This window comes from Sus scrofa, chromosome 16, assembly GCF_054392235.1.
Source record: "Sus scrofa isolate SSC_HxYL_T2T_F1_AM1 chromosome 16, Sscrofa_HxYL_maternal_Yorkshire_Landrace_v2.0, whole genome shotgun sequence".
Lineage (NCBI taxonomy): Eukaryota > Metazoa > Chordata > Mammalia > Artiodactyla > Suidae > Sus > Sus scrofa.
In genome coordinates this window covers 32,056,429-32,080,068 of record NC_139398.1, presented here as the reverse complement: position 1 = coordinate 32,080,068, position 23,640 = coordinate 32,056,429, and the positions used below count along the sequence as shown (strand labels likewise).

General features: G+C 41.4%; 1 protein-coding gene across 3 annotated transcripts; it reads left to right on the top strand.

Annotated features, from left to right (window-relative positions):
* Positions 1-1,483: 1,483 nt before the first annotated feature.
* AMACR (alpha-methylacyl-CoA racemase) lies at positions 1,484-19,052 on the top strand. 3 transcript variants are annotated; one of them, XR_014831157.1, is made up of 5 exons: positions 1,484-1,800; positions 4,507-4,650; positions 5,675-5,835; positions 9,581-10,012; positions 12,553-15,119. XR_014831157.1 is itself a non-coding variant. In XM_003133873.5 (5 exons), the coding sequence occupies exons 1-5, from the start codon at positions 1,542-1,544 to the stop codon at positions 18,720-18,722; spliced, it is 1,161 nt and encodes a 386-aa protein (XP_003133921.2). In that variant the 5' UTR covers positions 1,484-1,541; the 3' UTR covers positions 18,723-19,052. The 3 variants fall into 3 exon arrangements, 1 of the variants encoding a protein (XP_003133921.2); XR_014831156.1 differs by having other exon boundaries at positions 9,581-10,378; XM_003133873.5 differs by lacking the exon at positions 12,553-15,119 and adding an exon at positions 18,313-19,052 and having other exon boundaries at positions 9,581-9,767.
* The last annotated feature ends 4,588 nt before the right edge of the window (positions 19,053-23,640 follow it).

Sequence of the window (23,640 nt, the reverse complement as noted above, 5' to 3'; positions counted from 1 at the left end):
CAGTGGGTTAAGAACCCATCATAGTATCCATAAGGAGATAGGTTCCATCCTTGGCCTTGCTCATTGGATTACGGATTCAACATTGCTGCAAGCTGTGGTGTAGGCCTCAGGCCTCAGCTACAGCTCTGATTCATGCCCTGGCCTGGGAAACTCTATGTGCTTCAGGTGTGGCCAGAAAAAGAAAAAAATGTATAACTTTAAACTGTTGCCAAAATTCAGCCTCTGTCTACTGGTGCCTAATTGAATTGCAGAGACAGAGTCTGGGGTAAAGGAGAAAAAGATGGCTTTTATTGCTTTGCCAGGCAAAGGAGGGTCACAGGCTAATGCCCTACAGACTGTTCCCTCCATTGGAAAGAATTGTGAGGAGTTCTGTCGTAAAAAGGAAAAAAATAGGTTTTCAGGGAAGAAACAGGATCAGGACAAACATGCATCCTTCTTTCTTTGAGGGAATCTTAGTCATCAAAGCTGGAGTCAGGAGATCTCAGCAGGATCACGATGGTGGTCTTCTGGGTTATTGCCTGGAGTAACAGTACTTGGAAAAGGGCATATTGATCAGCGATTAGAACGAACTAGGCAATTCCTAAAAAACATCTTGTGCTAATAATCTTTTACCCACAGGCAACTGTGCTTAGGGTGCCTATTTTTAGCTTAAGAGTGATTGTTTTTAAGATGCAGTTAAGTCAGGGAGAAGGAGAAGGAAGGACTCTAAGCTGTTCAACTTTAAAGTATTTATTTCTGAAAGAAGCATAAGGAATCTAACTTTTTTGGGGGTGTACAAGATGCCTCTATTACTATGTGATCCAGGATCCTGTACTATTGTTGCTTGGCTCTTCCTCCCTTGTCACTGCATCTCCTCCCTTCCCTGACTGGCAACTGTCTGAACCTGTCCCTTGGTCACGGAGGCTAAATGAGGCCCATTTCCTAAGAACAAGAAATGGGGGACACAGAGGGCTTTTGTGCCCCTGAGCCTCACAGGGCCCTGATCCTTAACAAAGCTGTAATTATCTGTAGAATGGCAGGTGACAAATCAAAAATATTTAAAGCCCTCTCATTTGGCTCTGATGATCACCACCTGCTCTCATGTTCTCCTGCGAGTCATTTGTGGGTGAAACATCAGGTGACTAAGAAGTAAGGGTGGTGAAAGAGACAGTCTGCAGTCCACGGAAAAAATGCCGCTTTCTTCTCAAATGCTTATGTACTTTTTATTTCTCCAGGACCAGCAAGGTGTAGGGCCCAAAGCACAACGGCTGGGATGGACACACCGAGGGTGAAGCGTCCTGAAAAGAAAAGACGGTGACCGGCCAACCGATCCCAAGGTCAAGCCCTAGGAACAATTTTGGACTGGGAAAGGGACCAAATACGAAGCCTCCCAGCCTGCTGGGGTCGGCCGACTGGCGGAGGCGGCGCTGGAAAACGCGCCACTGCGCAGACTCCGCGGCCTGACGCAGCCGCTTAGCGGGAGGGGCCCGCAAGGGAAGTAGGGGGTGTGCGGCGTTGCTAAAAGCTGAGGGTTGTCTGCTCCTCTCCGCTTTCTGAGGGAGATGCGGGGCGCCAGGCCGCTGCAGGGCGTTCGGGTCGTGGAGCTGGCCGGCCTGGCCCCGGCCCCGTTCTGCGGTATGGTCCTGGCGGACTTCGGGGCGCAGGTGGTGCGTGTAGACCGACCCGGCTCCCCTGGCGACCCGAGCCCCTTGGCCCGGGGCAAGCGCTCGCTGGTGGTGAACCTGAAGCTGCCACAGGGACCGGCGGTGATGCGGCGTCTGTGCGCACTGGCGGACGTGGTGCTGGAGCCCTTCCGCCCTGGTGAGCGCCCGGCCTCGACAGAGATTAGTCCCGAAAGAGGGAGGGCGCCAGACCGTTTGGGGCTGGGCCCAGCACACCTTTGCCCTTTTGCCACAGACGTCCCTGTCTTTCCAGACTTTTCTGCTGCATTTGATATTGTCGTTGCCCCCCTGAGACAGTCTTCCATAGTTGGAACCCGAGATACTACTGTTGCTCTTGTACTTGTACCTCTTTTTCTGACTTCTTCCCAAGTTCCTCTTTTTGCTAATCGCCCTTTTATATTTGCCTTTTAAAATTATTTTAGGGTCACGAACCTTATGAGAATTGATCTCCCCGAAAACTCCATATAGGTACATCGTCATAAGGGCGTCTGCAGACCCAGGCTAACACTCTGCCTTAAATGCTAGTGTTCCCGACTTCCAGCTTCAGTTCAATTTCTTGGGCACTCTGCTTCTTGGAGCCACCTTATCCATTCCCATTATTTTTACCTTTTACAGGCAGTCGATGGCCAAATCTGTAATTGTACCTGCTTGTTTTAGAGCCACAGACTGCACGAATACACAGGTCCTGTGTATCTCTATATGCCAGTCCTGGGGCATTTAGGCTTCCACATATTCCAAACTGAGCCCATCATCTTTCCTCCTAAAATAGCATTTCTTCCTTCTGTATTATTTATTTTCAGTGGGGTCTATATCCACCCACTCTGCCTGACTCAGAAACTTGTATTTCATCTAGAACACCAATCTTCCTCCTCTGTACCACCTCTTGCCCCCCAGCTTTCAGTTGTCACCAACCCCGACATTCTTCATCCTTTCTATGACTCAGGATTCTTTCTCCCCACATGTACTGCAGCTTTCTTGACACAGTTATAATGGTCTTTTTAATGCTGATGTTTGGGCCTAGCACCACTCTGATCTATCCTCCGATAACAACTGCCACCATAATTTTGCTCAAGGAGCCATCCAAAGCTTCAGCTCTTATGTAGCAGAAAGGCAGTAAATGTTTGATGAATGTCTCTGGGACACCAGACATATTTAAATGTGTTAACTCATTTACCCTCAGAGCCAGCTTTGAGGACTATAATTTAGTAGTAGGATTATATCATAATTTAATAAGGCCCCATTTGAAGTTGAAGGAGGCTCTACGTGGTTAAATAATTTGTCTTGCAATTAGAAAGGTAGAGCTATGGATACAGACATGGCTACAGGGGAGGAAATTGTGGCTGGTGTTTATCTAAGTAGAGGAATGGAGTTCCTTTGTAACTTACCATAATTTTTAAAAGGACAAAGGCAGTGAGTTTATTATCTAATCTTTCTATTTTCAGCTTCAGGAAGCTTTAGGTTCCAGTTTCCTGGATTTTGCACAATTAATTATTAGTTGTCCCGTGAACAAACCATCACGGGTCATTTACGGGTAAACTGGCCCTCTCTATCTGTGGTTCCTTGGCGTCCACCAACCAATATTGTAGGTTTTGCTATTGAAAAAAACTGTGTTTGTTTACCTGCATGGTTCAAACCCGCCTTGTTCAAGGGTCAGCTGTATACTTGCTAATAATGTGAGAGCAATTTAATGCTGTTGTAGCTAACTTTTCTTTTCATGAATCTTTTTTTTTTTTTTTTCCTTTTTGTCTTTTTGCCATTTCTAGGGCTGCTCCTGCAGCATGTGGAGGTTCCCAGGCTAGGGGTCCAATCGGAGCTATAGCTGCTGGCCTATGCCAGAGCCACAGCAACATGGGATCCGAGCCATATCTGCACCCTACACCACAGTTCACGGCAATGCCAGATCCTTAACCCACTGAGCAAGGCCAGGGACTTGCAACCTCATGGTTCCTAGTCTGATTCGTTAACCACTGAGCCAGGATGGGAACTCCTCTTTTCATGAGTCTTTACTTAGCCTTTTTGTAAAGAGACTGAGACATGTTAGAAGCCTGTGGAAACAGATGAGACATTAATCCAGCGAGAGGAGCCTGTGACCCCTTAGGCAAGTACAGAATGAGGTAGAAGGTGGTAGGCACTGAGGCGGGCTTAAACATAGAAAAGACTCTAAAAGGAATAGCAGTTTCCAAAAGTCAATTTTTGATCAAATAAAGACCCAAAGTAACTTCCAAGAGAACAAACTATTTCTTTCTTTCTTTCTTTTTTTTTTTTTAAAGGGCCGAACCCTCAGCATATGGAGGTTCCCAGGCTAGGGGTCGAATCAGAGCTACAGCTGCTGGCCTATGCCAGAGCCACAGCAACTCGAGATCTGAGCTGCGTCTGTGACCTACACCACAGCTCATGGCAACACCGGATCCTTAACCTACTGAGCAAGACCAGGGATCGGACCCCCATCCTCATGGATCATAGTCGGGTTCTTTAACCGCTGAGCCATGAAGGGAACTCCTAGGCTGTTGCTAATAAATTACTAAGGAGAGAATGTGGGAAACTGACAAGGGACTGACTGAAGGGGTGAAATGTCTACTCAGGATTGAGGATGCTTGGATGTGCCAGAAGGAAGGCAGGGCAGCGCTTGGGGGAAATAGTTTGGGGGGCTGAGGGCAGAAGCCACACATTCCAGATGTGGGAGCTTCACTCTCTGAGTCCTTAATTATTGGAAATACGCTATAAACCCAGATCACATGTTACCAGGGTTCCTTGCAAAAGTCCTGTTTTATGTTTGTCACAGAGAAGGGATGATACCTGTCCTCAATTCTTGCTCTCCTCAAGAAATTTTAACTTTTCTCTTAAGGTGTCATGGAAAAACTCCAGCTGGGCCCAGAGACTCTACTGAGGGAGAATCCAAAGCTTATCTACGCCAGGCTGAGTGGGTTTGGCCAGTCAGGAAGATTCTTTCAGGTAGCAGGACATGACATCAACTATTTGGCTTTGTCGGGTACGTTGAACAAAGTAATTTCTCTACACTTTTTGTTTTGTTCCCAGTCATGATCTATAGTTACACAGATTAAAACAGATTTTTAAAGGTGAAGATTTAACTATCCGCTGGAATCAATAAAGAGCATGTGGTTGTTTTAAAAAGGGTTGGTTTGTTTCGGACCTGTCATTCTCAGCCTTCTCCTGCCTTACTTAACACATTGGAGGATTATATGCTCTCACTAGTAACATTTACTTGCTGCCTTTGTGGAGTGAAGTAGCAAGCCTGTGCTAGGAAGTAAGAGATTGCTGATGGTAGAAATAGTTGCCTTAGAGTTTGAAAATGCTGATACAGTTTGATTCTGATCCCCCTTTTCCCCCACGTCATTGAGAATGGTTGCCTAAATCATGATATTAGAAATTCTGTGAATACGAGAAAAAGCCCATGCTTTTCAGGTCATCATATGACCTTACCTGAGTTTTTGCCTGTAAGGACGTGTCTTAGAATGGCCTAATTCTAGATTTCTAAGAACTATGTTGCTGAGTAAAGGAAGTCTCAAATTTTCTGTGTTTCCACATTTAAGGGTTGAGGAAAGGGTTGAGTGTAGAGTTGGCTTTTCATCTCTATTAAAAAATTTAATCCCATTTCTTTTTCTTGGGTTTATTACCTTGCATCTTTTTCTAATAAGGATGGAAATGCATTATGCTGTTGTTAAGCCATAAACTGGATGGCTAGCAACCATTCCTCCCCACCCCCAAACACCAGTGAATAAAAACTTAGCAATAAAATTCTGAAAATGTTCATGGAAGAAAGTTTTATTTAAAAAAAAACAACCAAAAACCAAAGCAAGGAGCCTTATTGGAGGAAAACCTGCTTAGAAGTGTACTGAACAGGTTTCGATTTAGAAAAGCATGAGGTATTAGTTTTTAACTTACATTGGTAACTAGAGAGGTTGGCTTTTCTCTGAAGATGTTCATGTATTTATTTAAAAGAGACATTAAATTTACAGTTAGTGTTCCCCATTTTTTTTTTTTTAATGGTATAGGTGTTCTGTCAAGAATTGGCAGAAGTGGCGAGAATCCACAGCCCCCAATGAATCTCCTGGCTGACTTTGGTGGTGGCAGCCTCATGTGTGCCCTGGGCATCATGATGGCTCTGTTTGAACGCACACGCTCTGGCAAGGGTCAGATCATTGATGCAAGCATGGTAAGTATAATTGGGGGAAACGACAAGCCTTCCAGTTGTTCTATGGCTCCCTCAAATCCTCTTCTGAACAAGACAAAAGATAAATGAGGAGTTCCCATCGTGGTGCAGTGGAAACTAATCTGACCTGGAACCATGAGGTTGTGAGTTCGATCCTTGGCCTCTCTCAGTGGGTTAAGGATCCGGCGTTGCCGTGAGCTGTGTGTGGTGTAGGTCGCAGATGTGGCTTGGATCTGGCGTGGCTGTGGCTGTGGCGTAGGCCAGCAGCTGTAGCTCTGATTCGACCCCTAGCCTGGGAATCTCCATATGCCACAGGTGCAGTCCTAAAAAGATTAAAAAAAAAAAAAAAAAGATAAATGAGATTTGAAGTTTGGATTCCAATTGCCAAGGATAGTCTTTTCTTTAAAATGGCTTCGCCTGTTTGACATGTGTCAGAATGTCAAATTTTGATCATCTGTTTGTGAAGTCAGTTTTCTAAACTTTTCACGACTCACCTGCTTGCTATGTTCTGTCTCAGCAGTTTTCCCCGTGCTGTCTCTTGAATATGATTTTCAAGCAGTCGTCATTCCAAACTGGGCTCAAGAAGTCTCCCTTAGCAAGTAGGGAAGAATCTTAACGAGGCTCCCGTAAAATGGACCAGTCCAGATCTTCCTGCTGCATTGTGTAGGGCAGACTCAGACATCATGATGCCTCAGTGTTTTTACCACCATATATTGAGCCCTCACCTCGCCTTGTCCTAGGCACTTATCCTTTGGGATTTCTCCAAGACCCCCAAATAACAGTTTCACTTGGAATACATTGTTATTTTAAAGAAGAGCAACCTGGAGCTTAGGAATTGGCCCAAGTTCTCACAGCTAGTTGATGAGAGCCCAGTCCAGAGCCACTACGTGTTTGCATTTGGAGAGCAGTTGGGTGTGGGATAGAAAATGGGTTTGATGGCGACGAGATGGAGGCAGAGGAACCAGTTCCTGGGTTGTTGCTGAGAGATAATGGTTAATGGTTGAATGGGTCTGGATTTAAGGGTTTATGCTTGGAATGTGAAATCGCTGGGGTTTAATGAGATACTGGCCATGAAGGGAGAGGGAGGCAGAAGGATGGCTTCCTACCTCTGGCGTGGAGAACCTGAGGGCGGTGGTACCGTGCCCAGGGGGAGGACTGAGGAAGGGACAGCCCCAGGCCGAGGAGTTAGAGTGCAGACTCTGGCGGCCAACTTCCCCGACCCCCGCTCTGCCATTACGAGCTCTGTGACTTTGTGTAAGTTCCTTAACTTCCTCGTGCCTCAGTTTCCTTTGTAAACTGGAGGTAATAATGGTTTCCACCTCAGAGTGTGGTTAGAGAATGAAGTGAGTTCACCCATTTTTCCGTGTGTGTACAATGCCTGGCATAGAGAGGCACTCTAAGGCTTTGCGATTGTTATTACTATTATTGGAAGAAAAGGAATGTGCTTTTGATCATTTCACGTTTGAGGTGTGTGGTTCAGCTGTCCCAGTGGGATACTTGAAGTTAGGCACGAGGAACAGCTTTCAGAGTCATTTGGGAACCATATGAGACTGTGTGGTCCCCTGGGCAGGGGACAGGACAGCAGCACTTGAGGAGTGAGTGGGTCGAAGAGGAGAAGCAAGACCCCCTGGCTTTTGCTTCCTCCTCACAGGCCAAGGGCTCCCTGCCTTGTGCTATTTCTGTGCCTTGTGACACTGCTGTTAAGGTACCTCCACATTGTCCCTTGTCCTTAATGTTCATCCTGGCGTGATTTCCCTGGGAGTGGCGTGTGACCGATCTTTTTATTTCCAGCCCTGGCCCAGGCCCAGCAGGCACTGGTAGTGGCAGCGATGCTAACTTTATACTTGCTGCTTTCCAAGTGCAAGACTTAGGTATTCAACCCTCTTTTGACCCACTCAACTCCCCAAAGGAGGTGTGCTCACTTTCATCATTTGGACATACGGAGGTTCCCAGGCTAGGGGTCGAATCGGAGCTACAGTTGCCGGCCTACACCACAGCCATAACAACACCAGATCCGAGCTGTGTCTGGGACCTACACCACAGCTCACGGCATCGCCAGATCCTCAACCTCCTGAGTGCTGCCAGGGATCGAACCTGCAACTTCGTGGTTCCTAGTCGGATTAGTTTCTGCTGCACCACAACAGGAACTTGGTTGCCTGTCTTCTAAAGCAGGTGGCTGGAAAGGGTCAGACGCCCAGTGTTCCCCCAGGCAGTCTGACACTTTCATGGGCATGAAAGCCCAGGCAGCCTTGTGATGAGATGTGGATTATAATTGCTGTGTCTCTTGTCCTGCATCTTTTTACAGCATCCAGTAAAGTCCGTTTGTATCATGAGCCAAACTAGATCCCTAACTGTGTTAGGACACCTTTTTCCCACAGATGTGTTAGTACATCCAGTGTATAAAAGATTTTGTGTGTTTGTGTGTGTAAATGTGGGACTAAGATCTATGTAACCCCGTTTCAAAAAACAAAAAACAAAAAAGCACTACTATAGGCCACTCATATAAACCTCCACCATTTGGTGACGACAAATATCAGATTCAGGAATTCAGGTGTGCACGAGCTTCAAGTTAAAAAGGAAAGGTGGCATGTATCTAAACATACATTTTGTATTGTTTTGCAGCCAAATTGCATGCTCACAGTTGGAAGGGGTCCCCTCTCTTGGTAACCCTGCTTTGATGGCCTTCTCCCTGGGGTACTGGAATCATTAGGATCGTGAAGCCATGGGGATAGGGAGGTAGTCTTCTTTCGATAGCTCGGTGCACCCAGCCTTGTGATAATCATACCTGACATCTGAATCCTGTCTTGTTGCTTCAGGGCTCAGTGGGAAGTAGCATTCCCAAACTAGTTTGCATTCAGAAAACCCATATACCTGACATCCATATCCTTTTGTTGATTTTTAACTTTCTAGTGATTATTAAAGTATAATTAAATACCCAAATTTGTTTTCTTAGTCCAACTAGAATAAACTAAATTTAAGGGTCGTATGATTTACCTTTAAATGTGATAGACTTCATATATCTGTGTGAATGTGTCAGTAGGTTTTGGGATCAGATGATGAATTTTTAAAACCTTTTTGCTTTCTTTTCAGCTTTTTTTTTTTTTTTTTTTTTTTGTCTTTTTGCCATTTCTTGGGCTGTTCCCGTGGCATATGGAAGTTCCCAGGCTAGGGGTCGAATCAGAGCTGTAGCCGCTGGCCTATGCCAGAGCCACAGCAACATGGGATCTGAGCTGTGTCTGCGACTTACCCCACAGCTCACGGCAACACCGGATCCTTAACCCACTGAGCGAGGCCAGGGATTGAACCCGAAACCTCATGGTTCCTAGTCAGATTCGTTAACCACTGAGCCACGACGGGAACTCCTCTTTTCAGCTTTTTTATCCTGAAAGTTCTTAACACACATAAAAAGTGAAGAGAGTGTATAATGAACTTCCATGAAGCCTCACTTAACTTTAAAAAATTATCAACATTTTGCCAATCTTATATGAAAGGAAGAACAAAAGTAGTTCCTTGAAGCCTTTTCTGAACAGTATTCCCTGAACTGAATAGCACAGAAACTCAGTGTATCATAAACTTGCTCTAAGTTACTTTCTCAAAATATCAAAGAAGTTTTATAATTAGATATAATCTTCCTATATTCGAAGGCAAGTATTTTTGCACAAATCTTTTTTGAAAACAGAAGTAGAAATCATCCATGCTTTTTATAGTTGAATGATCTGGATTTGTATTGTATTCTTTTTCTTCAAAGGTGGAAGGAACAGCATATCTAAGTTCCTTTCTGTGGAAAACGCAACTAACAGGACTGTGGGACCAGCCTCGTGGACAGAACATGTTAGATGGTGGAGCACCTTTCTACACGACCTACAAGACGGCTGACGGGGGGTTCATGGCTGTTGGAGCAATCGAGCAGAAGTTCTATGAGCTGCTGGTCAAGGGTGAGTTACTTCACCCACCTCTTTCTCGTAAATATTTTTTAGCCTCGTTTTAGGTACTGTTCAAGTTCATAATGTCTTTTATTACATACTCATTTTTTAAAAATTTATTTTACTTTTTATTGAAGTATAGTTGATTTACAATATTGTGTTAGTTTCTGGTATACAGCAAAGTGATTTAATTTTATGTATGTGTATATGTATTCATTTTCTTTGCCATTGTAGGTTATTATAAGATATTGTATATAGTTCCCTGTGCTATACAATAGGACCTTGTTGTTTATCTGTTTTGTATATAGTAGTTTGTATCTGCTAACCCAAAACTCCTAATTTATCCTGCCTCCACCACTTTCCCCTGTGGTAACCTTAAGTTTGTTTTCTACCTTATGGAGTCTATTTCCGTTTTGTCTTTTTTTAGGGACGCGCCCATGGCATATGGAAATTCCCAGGCTAGGGGTCGAATCAGAGCTGCAGCCACCGGCCTACGTTACAGCCACAGCAATGCAGGAGCCAAGCCGCATCTGTGACCTACACGACAGCTCATGGCAACCCAGATCCTTAACCCACTGAGCTAGGCCAGGGGTCGAACATGCGTCCCCATGGATACCAGTCAGGTTCCTTACTGCTGAGCCACGGTGGGAACTCCTCTTCCATTTTTAAATTGACAGATAATTTTACAAGTCTATAAAATAGCTCAGATTTAAAAAAAATAATCACTTTGTAGGAATTCAGTGTTCTCAGTACGTTGTGTGACCACATCTTATTCTCCCCTAAAAATGATCTGCTGGTTCTACCACTTTTGTTCCTTGATAAATGTCCCTCATATTACTTCAATGACAGCAATCACCAGAGCACAGAGAGATATTGTTGAATGAGACAGTGTTAAAATATGTTACCATCACTTGATGCTTCTGCAGTTTACCTTTCTTGCTGATTCTTGTCTTATTGTCATGCTGCCACAGGTTAGCAGGGAAATTTGGAATTGCTTCTTCCCTAGTTAAATAATTGGACTGAAGTTATTTTGTTCCTGTGAAATGTGCATTTTAAAGTTCAAAGTTGTATCTTAAGAAGTTTTAGAATATACGCCAATGTGGTGTGACAGGCTGGTTGCATGAAGTGCATTTGTCTTTCAACTTTAAGTTTGGAGTTTTATTGTGATGTTTGGTAGCTTTTCAGCTGCAAAATACTACTCTGAGTTATTTGTATGTAGCTGAAATGATTGTTTTTGCAAGCACCAGAAAGCATTTTATGATCAACTACATTGACTTCATCAACTTCACTGTAGTTAGAAAAACCACAGAGAAGAATGGTTTATTTAGATCACATAGGATGCCTTTCTGTCCAGAATTTAAAACAAAGAATAGAGTTATTAATTCAAAATTCTGGACAGAAAATGCTATGGGGGTGGGGGTGCTGCAGGGTGCGGAACCTGGGGAGCAGCATGGCCATAACACAGTAGAGCGTACGCTTTACAAAAACCTGTGTTTTTGTGTATAGAGAATTTAAATATAATAATAGGATTGACTAATCTTTAGTGAAATTTTATTATCACCATGCACAGGCAATTCTAAATGACAGTTGAAAGTGATTTTGTCTTTTGACAAATATTCAAGGAACAGGGTAGTATAAGCTCTGAGTCAGATCAGCTACAGACAAGCCCTGAGGATGGAGATTTTCAGGACAGGCCAAACCATGGCAGTTCTCTGGCAATGGAACTGTTGGGAGCTCCAAACTCATTTTCCCCCTCTTCCTCGGTTGTTATCCTGCTGTTTTTCTCAACTGCTGTGGTTGAGAGCCTGTTGGTTTTCAAGGCCACCGCAGAGCTGGGGAGAGACGGGTGAAATTAGCCTAAGCTTTACCACCACCAAGCTCACTGGTCTTACTGAGGTTCAGCCATTTTTCTTCAATATGCTCCTTAGATTTTTGAGTCCAAACTCTATAATCCCTCTGGTTATTTTTGCAGTCCCTCCTCTTTGCAGCCACAGCCTCAAGCCCTGCTCCCTTCACAGTTCACTCATGACCCTTAGCTGGCAGGTGGCTTATGCTTTAGGTAGACTTAGCATGTTGAATCAGCTTTTGCTTAATCTACACAGTCCATGTCAAAATGCCTGAGTATTTTCTTTCTTTTACAATACTTTTTTTGCAAAAGTAGTACTTTTATTAGTCCCATGTACATTAATTCTCTCTCAGGCCTAACTGGACAGACCCCCATATCCATAATAACTTTTCGAGGTAGCATTAATTTATTATTTATTTCACTTTGCTTATTGAGACCTTTGAGACGGTACCTTCATTTAGCCCTCAGGATCTGAACTTAAATACACAATGTTTTCATAAAATGCAGACTCCATTGTGCTGTGTCCCTGCTGCTTTCCAGCACAAAGAAATTTGTGAACACTGAAAATTTCATGGCATCTTGAGACAGACTCTTGTGTAGTAAATCATATAAGTGATAGATAATTTTTAAAAGTTGTTTTAAAATTTCAAAGTATTATTAAAAGAAATCCAGAAAATAACAAGTATTGGGGAGGATGTAGAGAAACTGAAACCCTGTGCACTACTGGTGGGAATGTAAAATTGTGCAGCCGCTGTGGAAGGTGGTTTGGTAGCCCCTCAAAAAATTAAACATAGAATTACTGAATGAGCTGCCATTCCACTTCTGGGTATAGATCCAAAAGAATCGAAAGCAGGAACTTGGACAGATATTTGTATATCCATGTTTATGGAATTATTTACAATAGTTAAGTGGTGGAAGCAACCCAGGTGTCCATCAAGAGAGAATGGATAGGAGTTCCCATCGTGGCTCAGCGGAAACATATCTGACTAGTATCCATGAGGATGTGGGTTCAATCCCTGGCCTCGCTCCATGGGTTAAGGATCTGGAGTTGCGGTGAGCTGTGGTATAGGTCATAGATGTGGCTCGGATCTTGCATTGCTGTGGCTGTGGCATAGGCCAGCAGCTGCAGATCTGATTCACCCCAACCTAGGAACTTCCATATGCTGCGGGCGTGGCCCTAAAAAGACATAAAGAAAGAAAGAAAGAAAGAAGGAGAGAGAAATGGAAAAATGAAAGGTTATATATATGTATGTATATATAAAACAATGAAATGTTAGTTTTAAAAAAATAAATTCTGACATATGCTAAAGGTGGATGAATCTTGAGGATATTATGCTAAGTGAAATAAGCTAGTCACAAAAGGACAAATATTGTATTATTCCACTTAGATACCGAGAGTGCTCAGATTCATTGATAGGGTAGAATGATGTTGCCAGGGGCTGGGGGAAGGAGGAAATGAGGAAGTAGTGCTTAATGGGTATGGAGTTTCTATTTGGGAAGATGAAATGTTCTGGAGATGGATGGTAATGGTTCCAGAACAGTATGAAGGTACTTAATGTCATAGTACTGTATTCTTAATAATGACTAAAGTGGTAAAGTTTAATATCTTGTATATTTTACCACAGTTTTAAAAAATTAAAAAATCAAAATAATGTATTCTTTTAGAAAAGAGTCAACAATATAGAATTTGTAGAGAGAGAAATTCTCCCTTGTTCTTGAGATGTGACCTTCAACAACTTTTCCTGTGTACATACAAACACAATTAAAAAATTTTTTTACAGTATAATTTACATATAATCTATGTAATTATATAAAATTATAATTAATAGCTATCTCTTTTTATTTCCAAATATAGCAAAGACATCCTTTTTTGTCAGTACTAAAGATTCTCAGCCTCGCCCTTTTTATATAGCAGCCATATCATAATCTGTGGTATACTTGTACTAAAATGTATTTAACCATGTCCTTATTCAAGTTTATTTATATTTTTCCAGTTTTTATTACAACAAATAATGTTTATTATTTATTAGTAAACATTGATCTTTGTACATATATTATTATATACTTACCATATGCATTTTTGACTGATATGTGTCTAGTATTGTGTTACAGAGCAGTCAAATTTATGATGTGTAGTTAAAACAAAAATTATTTTGTGTAATTGTGTGTGTGTATGCATGTATGTTTAGGTAGTTTTTTGAAAACATACTTTCCCAAGTTTTAATGATGTCTTAAGTCTCCAGGCCAGTCTCTGGAAGTCCGTTTGATTTGTAACAGCTATTGATTGGACTATAAAACGTAGCTACAATCTGTAATTCTCTTTTGTGGGGTAATGGAATCAGAGTTCCATATAAGAATGTCAAGAGAAACCCACAGCTAACATCATTCTCAATGGTGACAAGCTGAAAGAATTCCCACTGAGATCAGGAACAAGACATGGATGTCCACTTTTGCCACTATTCTTCAACAGAGTTTTGGAAGTCCTAGCCACAGCCATCAGAGAAGTAAAAGAGATAAAAGGAATCCAAATGGGAAAGGAAGAAGTAAAACTCTCACTATTTGCAGATGACATGATACTATACCTAGAGAATCCTAAAGACTCGACCAGAAAACTGTTAGAGCTCTTCCATGAATTTGGCGAAGTCGCAGGATACAAAATTAATACACAGAAATCGATGGCATTTCTATACACTAACAATGAAAGATTAGAAAGAGAAATTAGGGAAGCAATCCTGTTTACCATCACATCCAAAAGAATCAAATACCTAGGAGTCAGCCTACCTAAGAGACAAAAGACCTATACTCTGAAAACTATAAGACACTGATGAAAGAAATCAAAGATGACACAAATAGATGGAAAGACATACCATGCTCTTGGATTGGAAGAGTTAATATTATCAAAATGACTATAATACCTAAGGCAATCTACAGATTCAATGCAATCCCTATCAAATTACCAAGGACATTTTTCACAGAACCTGAACAAAATATTTTAAAGTTTGTTTGGAAGCACAAAAGACCCAGAAGAGCCAAAGACATCCTGAAAACAAAAAATGGAGCTGGAGGAATCAGGCTCCCAGACTTCAGACTATACTACAAAGCAACAATCATCAAAACCATATGGTACTGGCACAAAGACAGAAATATAGATCAGTGGAACAGGATAGAAAGCCCAAAATTCAACCCACGCACCTATAGCCAACTCATCTATGACAAAGGAAGCAAGAATATACAATGGAGAAAAGACAGCTTGTTCAGTAAGTGGTGCTGGGAAAACTGGACAGCCACATGGAAAAGAATGAAATTAAAACACTCCCTAACACCATACATAAAAAGAAACTCCACATGGATGAAAGACCTAGATAAAACTCTTAGATAAAACTAGATAAAACTCTTTTATAGACACTATAAAACTCTTAGAGGAAAACATAGGCCAAACACTCTCCGACATAAACGACAACAACATCTTCTCAGATCCACCTCTGAGAGTAATGACAGTAAAAACAAAAATAAACAAATGGGACCTAATCAAACTGAAAAGTTTCTGCACAGCAAAGGAAACCCTAAACAAAATGAAAAAATAACCCAGAGAATGGGAGAAAATCTTTGCAAGTGAATCAATGGACAAGGGATTAATCTCCCAAATTTATAAACACCTTCTGCAGCTCCATACCAAAAATCAAACAACCTCATCAAAAAAATGGGCAAAAGATCTAAACAGACTGTTCTCCAAGGAAGACCTACAGATGGCCAAAAAACACATGAAAAGACGTTCAGCATCACTCATGTTGGAGAAATGCAAATCAAAACCATGATGAGGTACCACCTTACACCAGCCAGAATGGCCATCATCCAAAAGTCTACAAACAAGAAGTGCTGGAGAGGGTGTGGAGAAAAAGGAACCCTAGCACACTCTCGGGGGGATTGTAAATTGGTGCAACCATTGTGGAAAACAGTATGGAGATTCCTCAGAAAACTAAAAATAGAACTCCCATTTGATCCAGCAATCCCACTCCTGGGCATCTCTCCAGAGAAAACCATGACTCGCAAAGACACATGTACTCCGATGTTCATCGCAGCACTATTTTCAATAGCCAAGACATGGAAACAACCTAAATGTCCATTGACAGAGGAGTGGATCAAGATGTGGTACATATACACAATGGAATATGACTCAGCCATTAAAAGGAACGAAATACCAGCATTTTAAGCAAGATGGATGGACCTAGAAACTATCATGCTAATTGAAGTCAGCCATACAATGAGACACCAACATCAAAAGCTTTCACTGACATGTGGAATCTGAAAAAAAGGACAGACTGAACTTCTTTGCAGAACAGATACTGACTCACAGACTTTGAAAAACTTACGGTCTTCGGAGGAGACAGTTTGGGGGGTGGGGGGATGGAAATCCTGTGAAATTGGATTGGGATGATCATTGTACAACTACTGGTGTGATAAATTCATTGAGTAATTAAAAAAAAAATGTCAAGAACATGGGAAACAACCCACCCTAAACTGCTGGTTGTTCAGCCTGTGACCTTGATGAGGGTTCTGGGCAGGAAGGGAAATTGTGGACTGAGAGAGGTTGATAAGACAGTGGAAAAGCAGGGTGTCAGAGTTAAAGGCCTTTTGATTTCTAGTATTTATCCAGTATACAAATTATGACCCGTGTAATCTCAAGTATAATGTTCATTCAGGAATTATTGGCTCCATTTTTATTTAGTGTTAGGATTCTAATCACATTCTGATTAAAGAAAAAAAACCTTAAAAAAGCACACAAATATGTTTCCAGCAGTAGTTATGATCTACATCACTGCTTATTTTCTGTGTTTTTCAATCACAGAGTTTGGGGTAATCAGGAAAGAGAAAGCAAAAGTGAAAGACATCCTTAGAAACATCTCTTTGTACATTACAGGGATAAGCCTAAATTGTGGCTCTATGTCTTTCCTGGTATTTCAGTGGGACAAGTGGCTACAGAGAAAAATGTACTTGTGTATTTCACAGGTGTTTTTTTCATAACTGTCCAGAACTGTGTGAGTTCTCTTTATTTTCTTATATCCCTCAAAACCTTAAGAAGAGCCTGCAGTTATCATATCTTCTTACCTCTGTAGGGACTTTTGCATGTTGAGAGCAGGTTACAAATGGTCGTTATTTTTCAACGTTGTTAAATAAGGACGGGTAATAAAAGTGAGGATTATTTGATTAACTTGGCTAAACTTATGCAAAATATTATGCATAATTTAAATTTAGGCTTATACATGAGAGAATAGAAATGAGAGTAACACCAAAGCCCCAGCAAAGTGGCCCTTTAGGTATAATTTAATCAGCACTAGAGTTCCAGTGTAGCTGCAAGGGTAGGTGGTTATAGTCAGTAAGGAAGCACAGATCAGGTCATGGGCCAGAGAAGCTATCCTTCCTGTGATAGTCCCATGCTCGATGCATTTATCCTCTCTGCACCGTGTGTTGGTGGGTCTTTCAAGGCTTGTCATACTTGAGAGAAAGAAGTTTGTATGCCCCCTGTTGATTGACTGGCTGAAAGCTTTTTCCTAGGAACAATTCCCGTGGGTCTTTGGTTACTTTGCAAGTCCTTTGTTCTAATTCACAGCAGGGTTTTAAGAGAGTAACAAGTAACATTGGGCTCCTAGAGCTCTTTTATTTGAAGAAAATAAAGAGAAATGAATATGACTTATAAATTTGTAATCTTGAATTCAGTCATTTATCGTATGCTACTACAGGCTTACCTCAGGAACTTTGTAGGCTGGGTTCCAGACCACTGCAGTAAAACGACTATCACAATAAAGCGAGTCACACAAATTTTTTGGCTTCCCAATGCACATAAAAGCTATGTTACATTATACTATACTGTATTAAGTACTCAACAGCATTGCCTAAAACGGCATTGTACACACTTTAATTTAAAAATATTTTATTTGATTGTTGTACACCTCTAAATGTAATAAAATTCATTAAGTAATAAAAATAAATAAAATAAAAATGTTTTATTGCTTGAAATACTAACCATCATCTGAGCCTTCAGTGAGTTGTAATGTTTTTGCTGATGGAGGCTTTAAAACATTGCAAGAATTACCAAAATGTGACACAAAGACATTAAGTAAGCAAATCCTTTTGTGAAAATGGCACTGTTGGTCTTGCTTCATACAAATTTGGCGCAGACTTTCCACTTGTAAAAATGCAATAAAGTGCAGTGAAGTGCGCAATAAAGTGTTACAAAGTTCAGTAGAGTAAATCACAATAAAATGGGGTGTATCTATAGTGATACATGCATTTGTGTAGATTTTAGTTTTTGTAGGGTTTGGGAACACTGTATGAAATATGGAGTTATTTTAGTTCGGTATAACAGATAATAACATCATAAGGAAATTCCTATTTTGAAAACCGACTCGGAGGGAAGAAATTGACTTCTGGAAACCAGACCATTAAAATTGACTACTTCGGATGAAATGTAAATAATAAACTTTTGGCAAAGACTTGGAAAGTCTCTTTTGAGTCCTGCTATCCCTACTACCTTCTCCAGCCTTTGGCTCCAGCTTAATATTGAGTTTGAATTTCTTCTCTTGACTCATTTGAGAAATCCCTATAGAACATCCTATTTGGGAGAATATGGTGAGTTCAAACTCATTTTCATCGACAATAATCACTCCAGCCACCCAAAGCATGCTAATTTAAGAAATTGTGTTTTTCTCTCAGGACTCGGACTAAAGTCTGATGAACTTCCCCATCAGATGAGCATAAGGGATTGGCCAGAAATGAAGAAGAAATTTGCAGATGTATTTGCAAAGAAGACAAAGGCAGAGTGGTGTCAGATCTTCGATGGCACAGATGCATGTGTGACTCCTGTTCTGACTCTGGAAGAGGTTGCGCATCATGGTCATAACAAAGATCGGGGCTCATTTATTACTGACGGGGAGCAGGGTGTGAGTCCCCGCCCTGCACCTCTTCTCTCCAACACCCCAGCCGTCCCATCCTCTGAAAGAAATCCCTTTGTAGGAGAACATACAGAAGAGATACTTAAAGAATTTGGGTTCAGCCAGGAAGAGATCATTCAGCTTAAGTCTGATGAAATTATTGAAAGTAATAAACCAAGATCTAAGATCTAATCTCTAAGTTCCAAGGTCCACAACTCAAGTGAATTTGAGTATTGCATTTACAGTATAGTGTAATGCAGAAAAATCGTATGCATAGAAACGAGAGAAAACAATATCACAGTGGTCCAGCTATTCTAATCAGGAAACAAGATTCTGCTTATACAGTAATGATCGAATTCTGAAAATGGTTGATTTAGGAATATTTTAAATTTACCCATACTAAATTGGGGCAGTTTTTTTGCCTTCCAGTTTACTTAATGGGTTATATTTGTTGATTTAAAATACTTATAAATGAATTAATATAATCCTTTTTATTAAATAAAGGCTTTTTTCCTGCATAAAGTTTACTCATGCTTTTAAGTTTGTAGAAAACTTTCAAGAAGTTTCTTTAACACTAAAAGAGATTTTTGTTACTCGTTGAAACATTTTAGGCTCTCCTGTTAACCAGAATGAATGTCCTTAGAAAAGTCTGATCCTTTTAATTTGATAAGGAACTCATTCATCCATTGTCTTTGAGCTGGAATTTTAAGAAGTGTTCTTGCGATTTGCTTCAGATGACTGCCACCCCTCCAGCTAGACTGCTCTGCTGAGAGCCTAGCTCCTGCCTGTTGGTATCATCCAAGTGTGTCCTTTATCACTAAATTGTCCCGTCATCCACTTGAAAGTCTTACCAGACTTTTCCTTCTCTTCCAGTCTCCGGCTTCACTCCCATCCATCTCCCTCTGCCCCCAGTAGGCCCCACAGCTTACCTCTCACTTCGTCTGGCCACTGCTCAATTCATTTATTGGTTCTAATAGTTTTTGTGTGAAGTCTTTAGGGCTCTCTGTATATGGTATCAATCATGTCATTTGCAAACAGGGACAGTTGTACCTCTTTCCTTCCAGTTTGAATACCTTTTATTTCTTTTTCTTTTCCGATTGCTGTGCCTAGGACTTCCAATACCATATTGAATAGAAGTGGTCAGAGTGGGCATCCTTATCTTATTCCTGAAATTAGTGGGAAAGCTTTTCTCTTTTAACTGTTGAATGTCATGTTAGCGTGTGTTTGTCGTAAGTGCTTTTACTGTGTTGAGGTATATTCCCTCTCTACCCATTTTGGTGAGAGTTTTTATCATGAATGGATGCTTTCTAATCATTTTCATTTCCATGAAATATCTTTTTCCATCCCTAAGCTTTCTGTTTTTGTGTGTCTTTTTACCTTGAAGTGAGTTTCTTGTAGGCCGCATATTGGAGGTTTTTGTTTTTGCTTTTGTTTTTTTTAAATCCAATTTGCCACTCTATCTTTTGATGAGAGCATTTAGTCCTTGAACATTTAAAGTAATTATTGATAGGTATGTACTTATTGCCATTTTTCACCTTGTTTTACAGTGGATTTTGTGGTTATTTGTTTATTTCATTTTCTTTTTCTTTCTTTCTTTCTTTTTTTTTTTTTTCCTGCTTTTTTAGGGCCACATCCTTGGCATATGGATGTTCCCAGGCTAGGGGTCGAATCAGAGCTAAGATGCTGGCCTACGCCACAGCCACAGCAATGCTGGACCCCAAACCCACTGAGTGAGGCCAGGGATCAAATTTACGTCCTCATGGATACTAGTCAGATTTGTATCCACTGCATCACAATGGGAACTCCCTGTTTATTTATATTCTTTTTTTTTTTTTCTTTTGTGGTTTGATGATTTTCTTTTGTGGTGTGTTCTTTTCTTTTTAATTTTGTGAATCTCTTTTATGTCTGTCTGTCTGTCTGTCTTTTTTTCTTTCTCTTTTTCTTTCTTCCTTTTGCTTTTTAGGGCTGCACCCATGGCATATGAAAGTTCCCAGGCTAAGGGTCGAATGAGAGCCACAGTTGCTGGCCTACAACACAGCCACAGCAACACGGGATCCAAGCTACATCTGCAACTACAGCATACTCATGGCAATGCCAGATCCTTAACCCACTGAGCAAGGCCAGGGATCAAACCCACATCCTCATGGATGCTAGTCAGATTCATTATTGCTGAACCACAACAGGAACTCCTTTTTGTTTTTCATTGATGATTACCCTAGAGTTCAAGTATGTTGATTCTTAACTATACCTACTTGCTTTAAACTGATATTCATGAAAGTTCAAATAAATTCTAAAATATCTACATGTTTTTGCTCACCTTCACATATTTTGTGATTTTGTTGTCCTATTTTATTTTATTTTGTTTTGTTTTTTGTCTTTTTTTTTTTTTTTTTTTTTTTTTTAGGGCCGCACCTGCGGCATATGGAAATTCCCAGGCTAGGGGTCTAATCAGAGTTGTTGCTGCCAGCCTACGCCACAGACACAGCAACACCAGATCCAGGCCCTATCTGTGACCTACACCATGGGTCATAGCAACACTGGATCCTTAAGCCACTGAGCGAGGCCAGGGATCAAACCTGAAACCTCATGGTTCCAAGTTGGATTCGTTTCTGCTGCGCCACGACAGGAACTCTGATATCCTATTTTATATCTTCATGTTTTATCCTTTATCCTACAGTGCTGTTCATTGTTGACATAATCACTTTAAAAATTTTTTTAAATTTTTTATTTTTTTATATTTTGCTTTTTAGGGCTGCAGTCACAGCATATGGAGGTTCCCAGGCTAGGGGTCGAATCAGGCTATAGCTGCCAGCCTATGCCACAGCTTCATCTGCAGGATCTGAGCCATGTCTGCAACCTGCACCACAGCTCATGGCAACACGGGATCCTTATCCCACTGAGCAAGGCCGGGGGTTGAACCTGCATCCTCATGGATGCTAGTCAGATTTGTTAACTGCTGAGCCATGACAGGAACTCCTAATTTTTTAATCTATGTACTGGCTTATTTAAGTGACCTTCAGTCCTTTTATATATTTCACTTTCCCTATTGTGTTTTCCCACTTCCTCTGATTCTTGCTTCTCTTTTATCTAAAGAAGGCTTTCCAATATTTCTTTTAGGGTAGTGTTAGTATTGCTGAATTCTTTTGGTTTTTGCTTCTCTAAGAAATTCTTTATCTTCCTGGGTCTAGAATACTAGGTTGCAGGGTTTTCCCTTTCAGGACTTTGAATGTATCATGCCCTTCCTTTCTGGCCTTCAGAGTTTCTGCAGTGAAATCAACTGATAGCCTTATGAGATTTCCCTTGTAACTGACTTCATTTTTCATTTGCTGCCTTTAGAATATCTACTTTTAACTTTTGCCATTTTAATTATAATATGTCTTAGTATGGGTCTGTTTGGGTTTATCTTTTGGGGGTCTCTCTCTGCTTCCTGGATATCTGTTTCCTTCTTTAGGCTTAGGAAGTTTTCAGCCATAGTTTTTTAAAATACATTTTTCAGTTTCTCTTTCTCTCTCTTCTCCTTCTGAAACCCCTATTCTGCATAGACTGGTGTGTTTTCTATTATTCTATAGATCTTGTATGTTGCTTTAATTTTTTTCATTTGTCTTTTGGTCTGTTGTTCTGATTGAGTAATTTCCATTATTCTGTCTTCACACCATTTATTTGTTTTCTGTATCATTTAGTCTGCTATTCATTGCTTCTAGATCAGTTATTACTTGGGCAATCAAATTGTGTAAATTTGATTAGTTCCTCTTTATGTCTTCTGTTTCCTGTTATAGTGATATGCATTTCTATCGATAATCTTTAATTCCTTTAGCATTTTTATTACCTCCTTTTAGAACTCAGGATCTGGTAGACTGGTTAGATCTGCTTCATTATTCATTCAAGAATATTATTCAAGAAATCAGGAGATTTTTTTTTAAATTAGGAGTAGTTCCTTTGCTTTTTTGTTTTACCTAACTCTCTGTCTCTATGAATTTAGAAGAAACAGTTATCTACTGTGATCTTAAAGGGGTATTTTTATGTGGGAACATCCCTGTGTAGAATGTGTGAATCCAGTGTTTTTGGTGCGAGGGCTACTTTTGTAGCCATGGATGGAACCCATTGAACCAAGGATGGAAGCCATATCTTTCTTCAGAGTGTGCTGGTCATTATGCCTTTGGTAGAGATGTGGTTGGGTTGTGATCAGAGCCTGCTCTGGACGTGGGACAGGGCCTCCTCTTTGCTCCATGGCTGTTACCACCCTGTTGGGGGTGGGGTCTGGTGCCCACTTGTTGGAGTAGAGGCCTTGAGGGCCAGGTTCACTCAGGCTCCATTGCCCTTGAGTATGTAACCTGTCCCAAAGGAGGTGACTCCTGAAGTAAGTGAGGCTCGTATGGCCACAGCGAACATATGCCTCACCTGTGTAGGTGTCTGCAGTTCCACCCAGAAGCAGCTCCAGGTCACATCCCTTTCCCTGTTGTATTAATCCTAGACCTAGTGTTAGGCTGTGGTGCTATGGCTGCAGGAATGGAGGTGGCTGTGCTGCTTCTGGGAACCTGGACTACCTCTGTGTCAGACCTCTTCCAGGACCTGTCTGCTCAGTTTGGGCACCAAGCTGCAGTGTGGAGTAGGCAGAATTGTGTGCTGGGAAGGAACCACTGCATACTCCTGCCCAGAGGCTATCTGCCCCAGGATCAGCATCCAGCCACTGCATGTTTCTGTGGTGTTGGCTGGTGTGTGCCCTGACAGTGGGCTCTGTAGGTGCCCTGGTCTGCTTGGACAGATAGACCAAGTCTCTGCTCTGATCTCATGCCAAGCTATGGTATGAAGCAGGTTGCAGTGGGGAATACATCTGTTTGGACTGGGAAGTATGGTGAGGTGGCAGCCACCAGCACGGGTCTCTCTCTGCTGATTCTTAGTAAGCCATACTCCTCGAGAGAAGATTCTAGCCCCTTTGTTTATCCAGATGGATTTCTGAGCAGGCAGGAGGTCTCCCCAGGGTGAGGGTCTTCCTTACAGATCCCTCCCAGGGGTACCAGTGCGGTCCTGATGTCTTTTTTCCCTACCTGATTATGTGGAGATCTTTCTTGCAGCTTTGGTTGTATAGAAGGTTTTCTACCAGTTCCCAGTT

Bases quoted from the DNA above. Each gene is read 5' to 3' on its own strand.
- AMACR (XM_003133873.5), top strand. From the start codon at position 1,542: ATGCGGGGCGCCAGGCCGCTGCAGGGCGTTCGGGTCGTGGAGCTGGCC. The intron at 1,801-4,506 runs GTGAGCGCCCGG...TTTTCTCTTAAG, and splicing joins GCTGGAGCCCTTCCGCCCTG to GTGTCATGGAAAAACTCCAG. The intron at 9,768-18,312 runs GTGAGTTACTTC...TTTTTCTCTCAG, and splicing joins CTATGAGCTGCTGGTCAAGG to GACTCGGACTAAAGTCTGAT.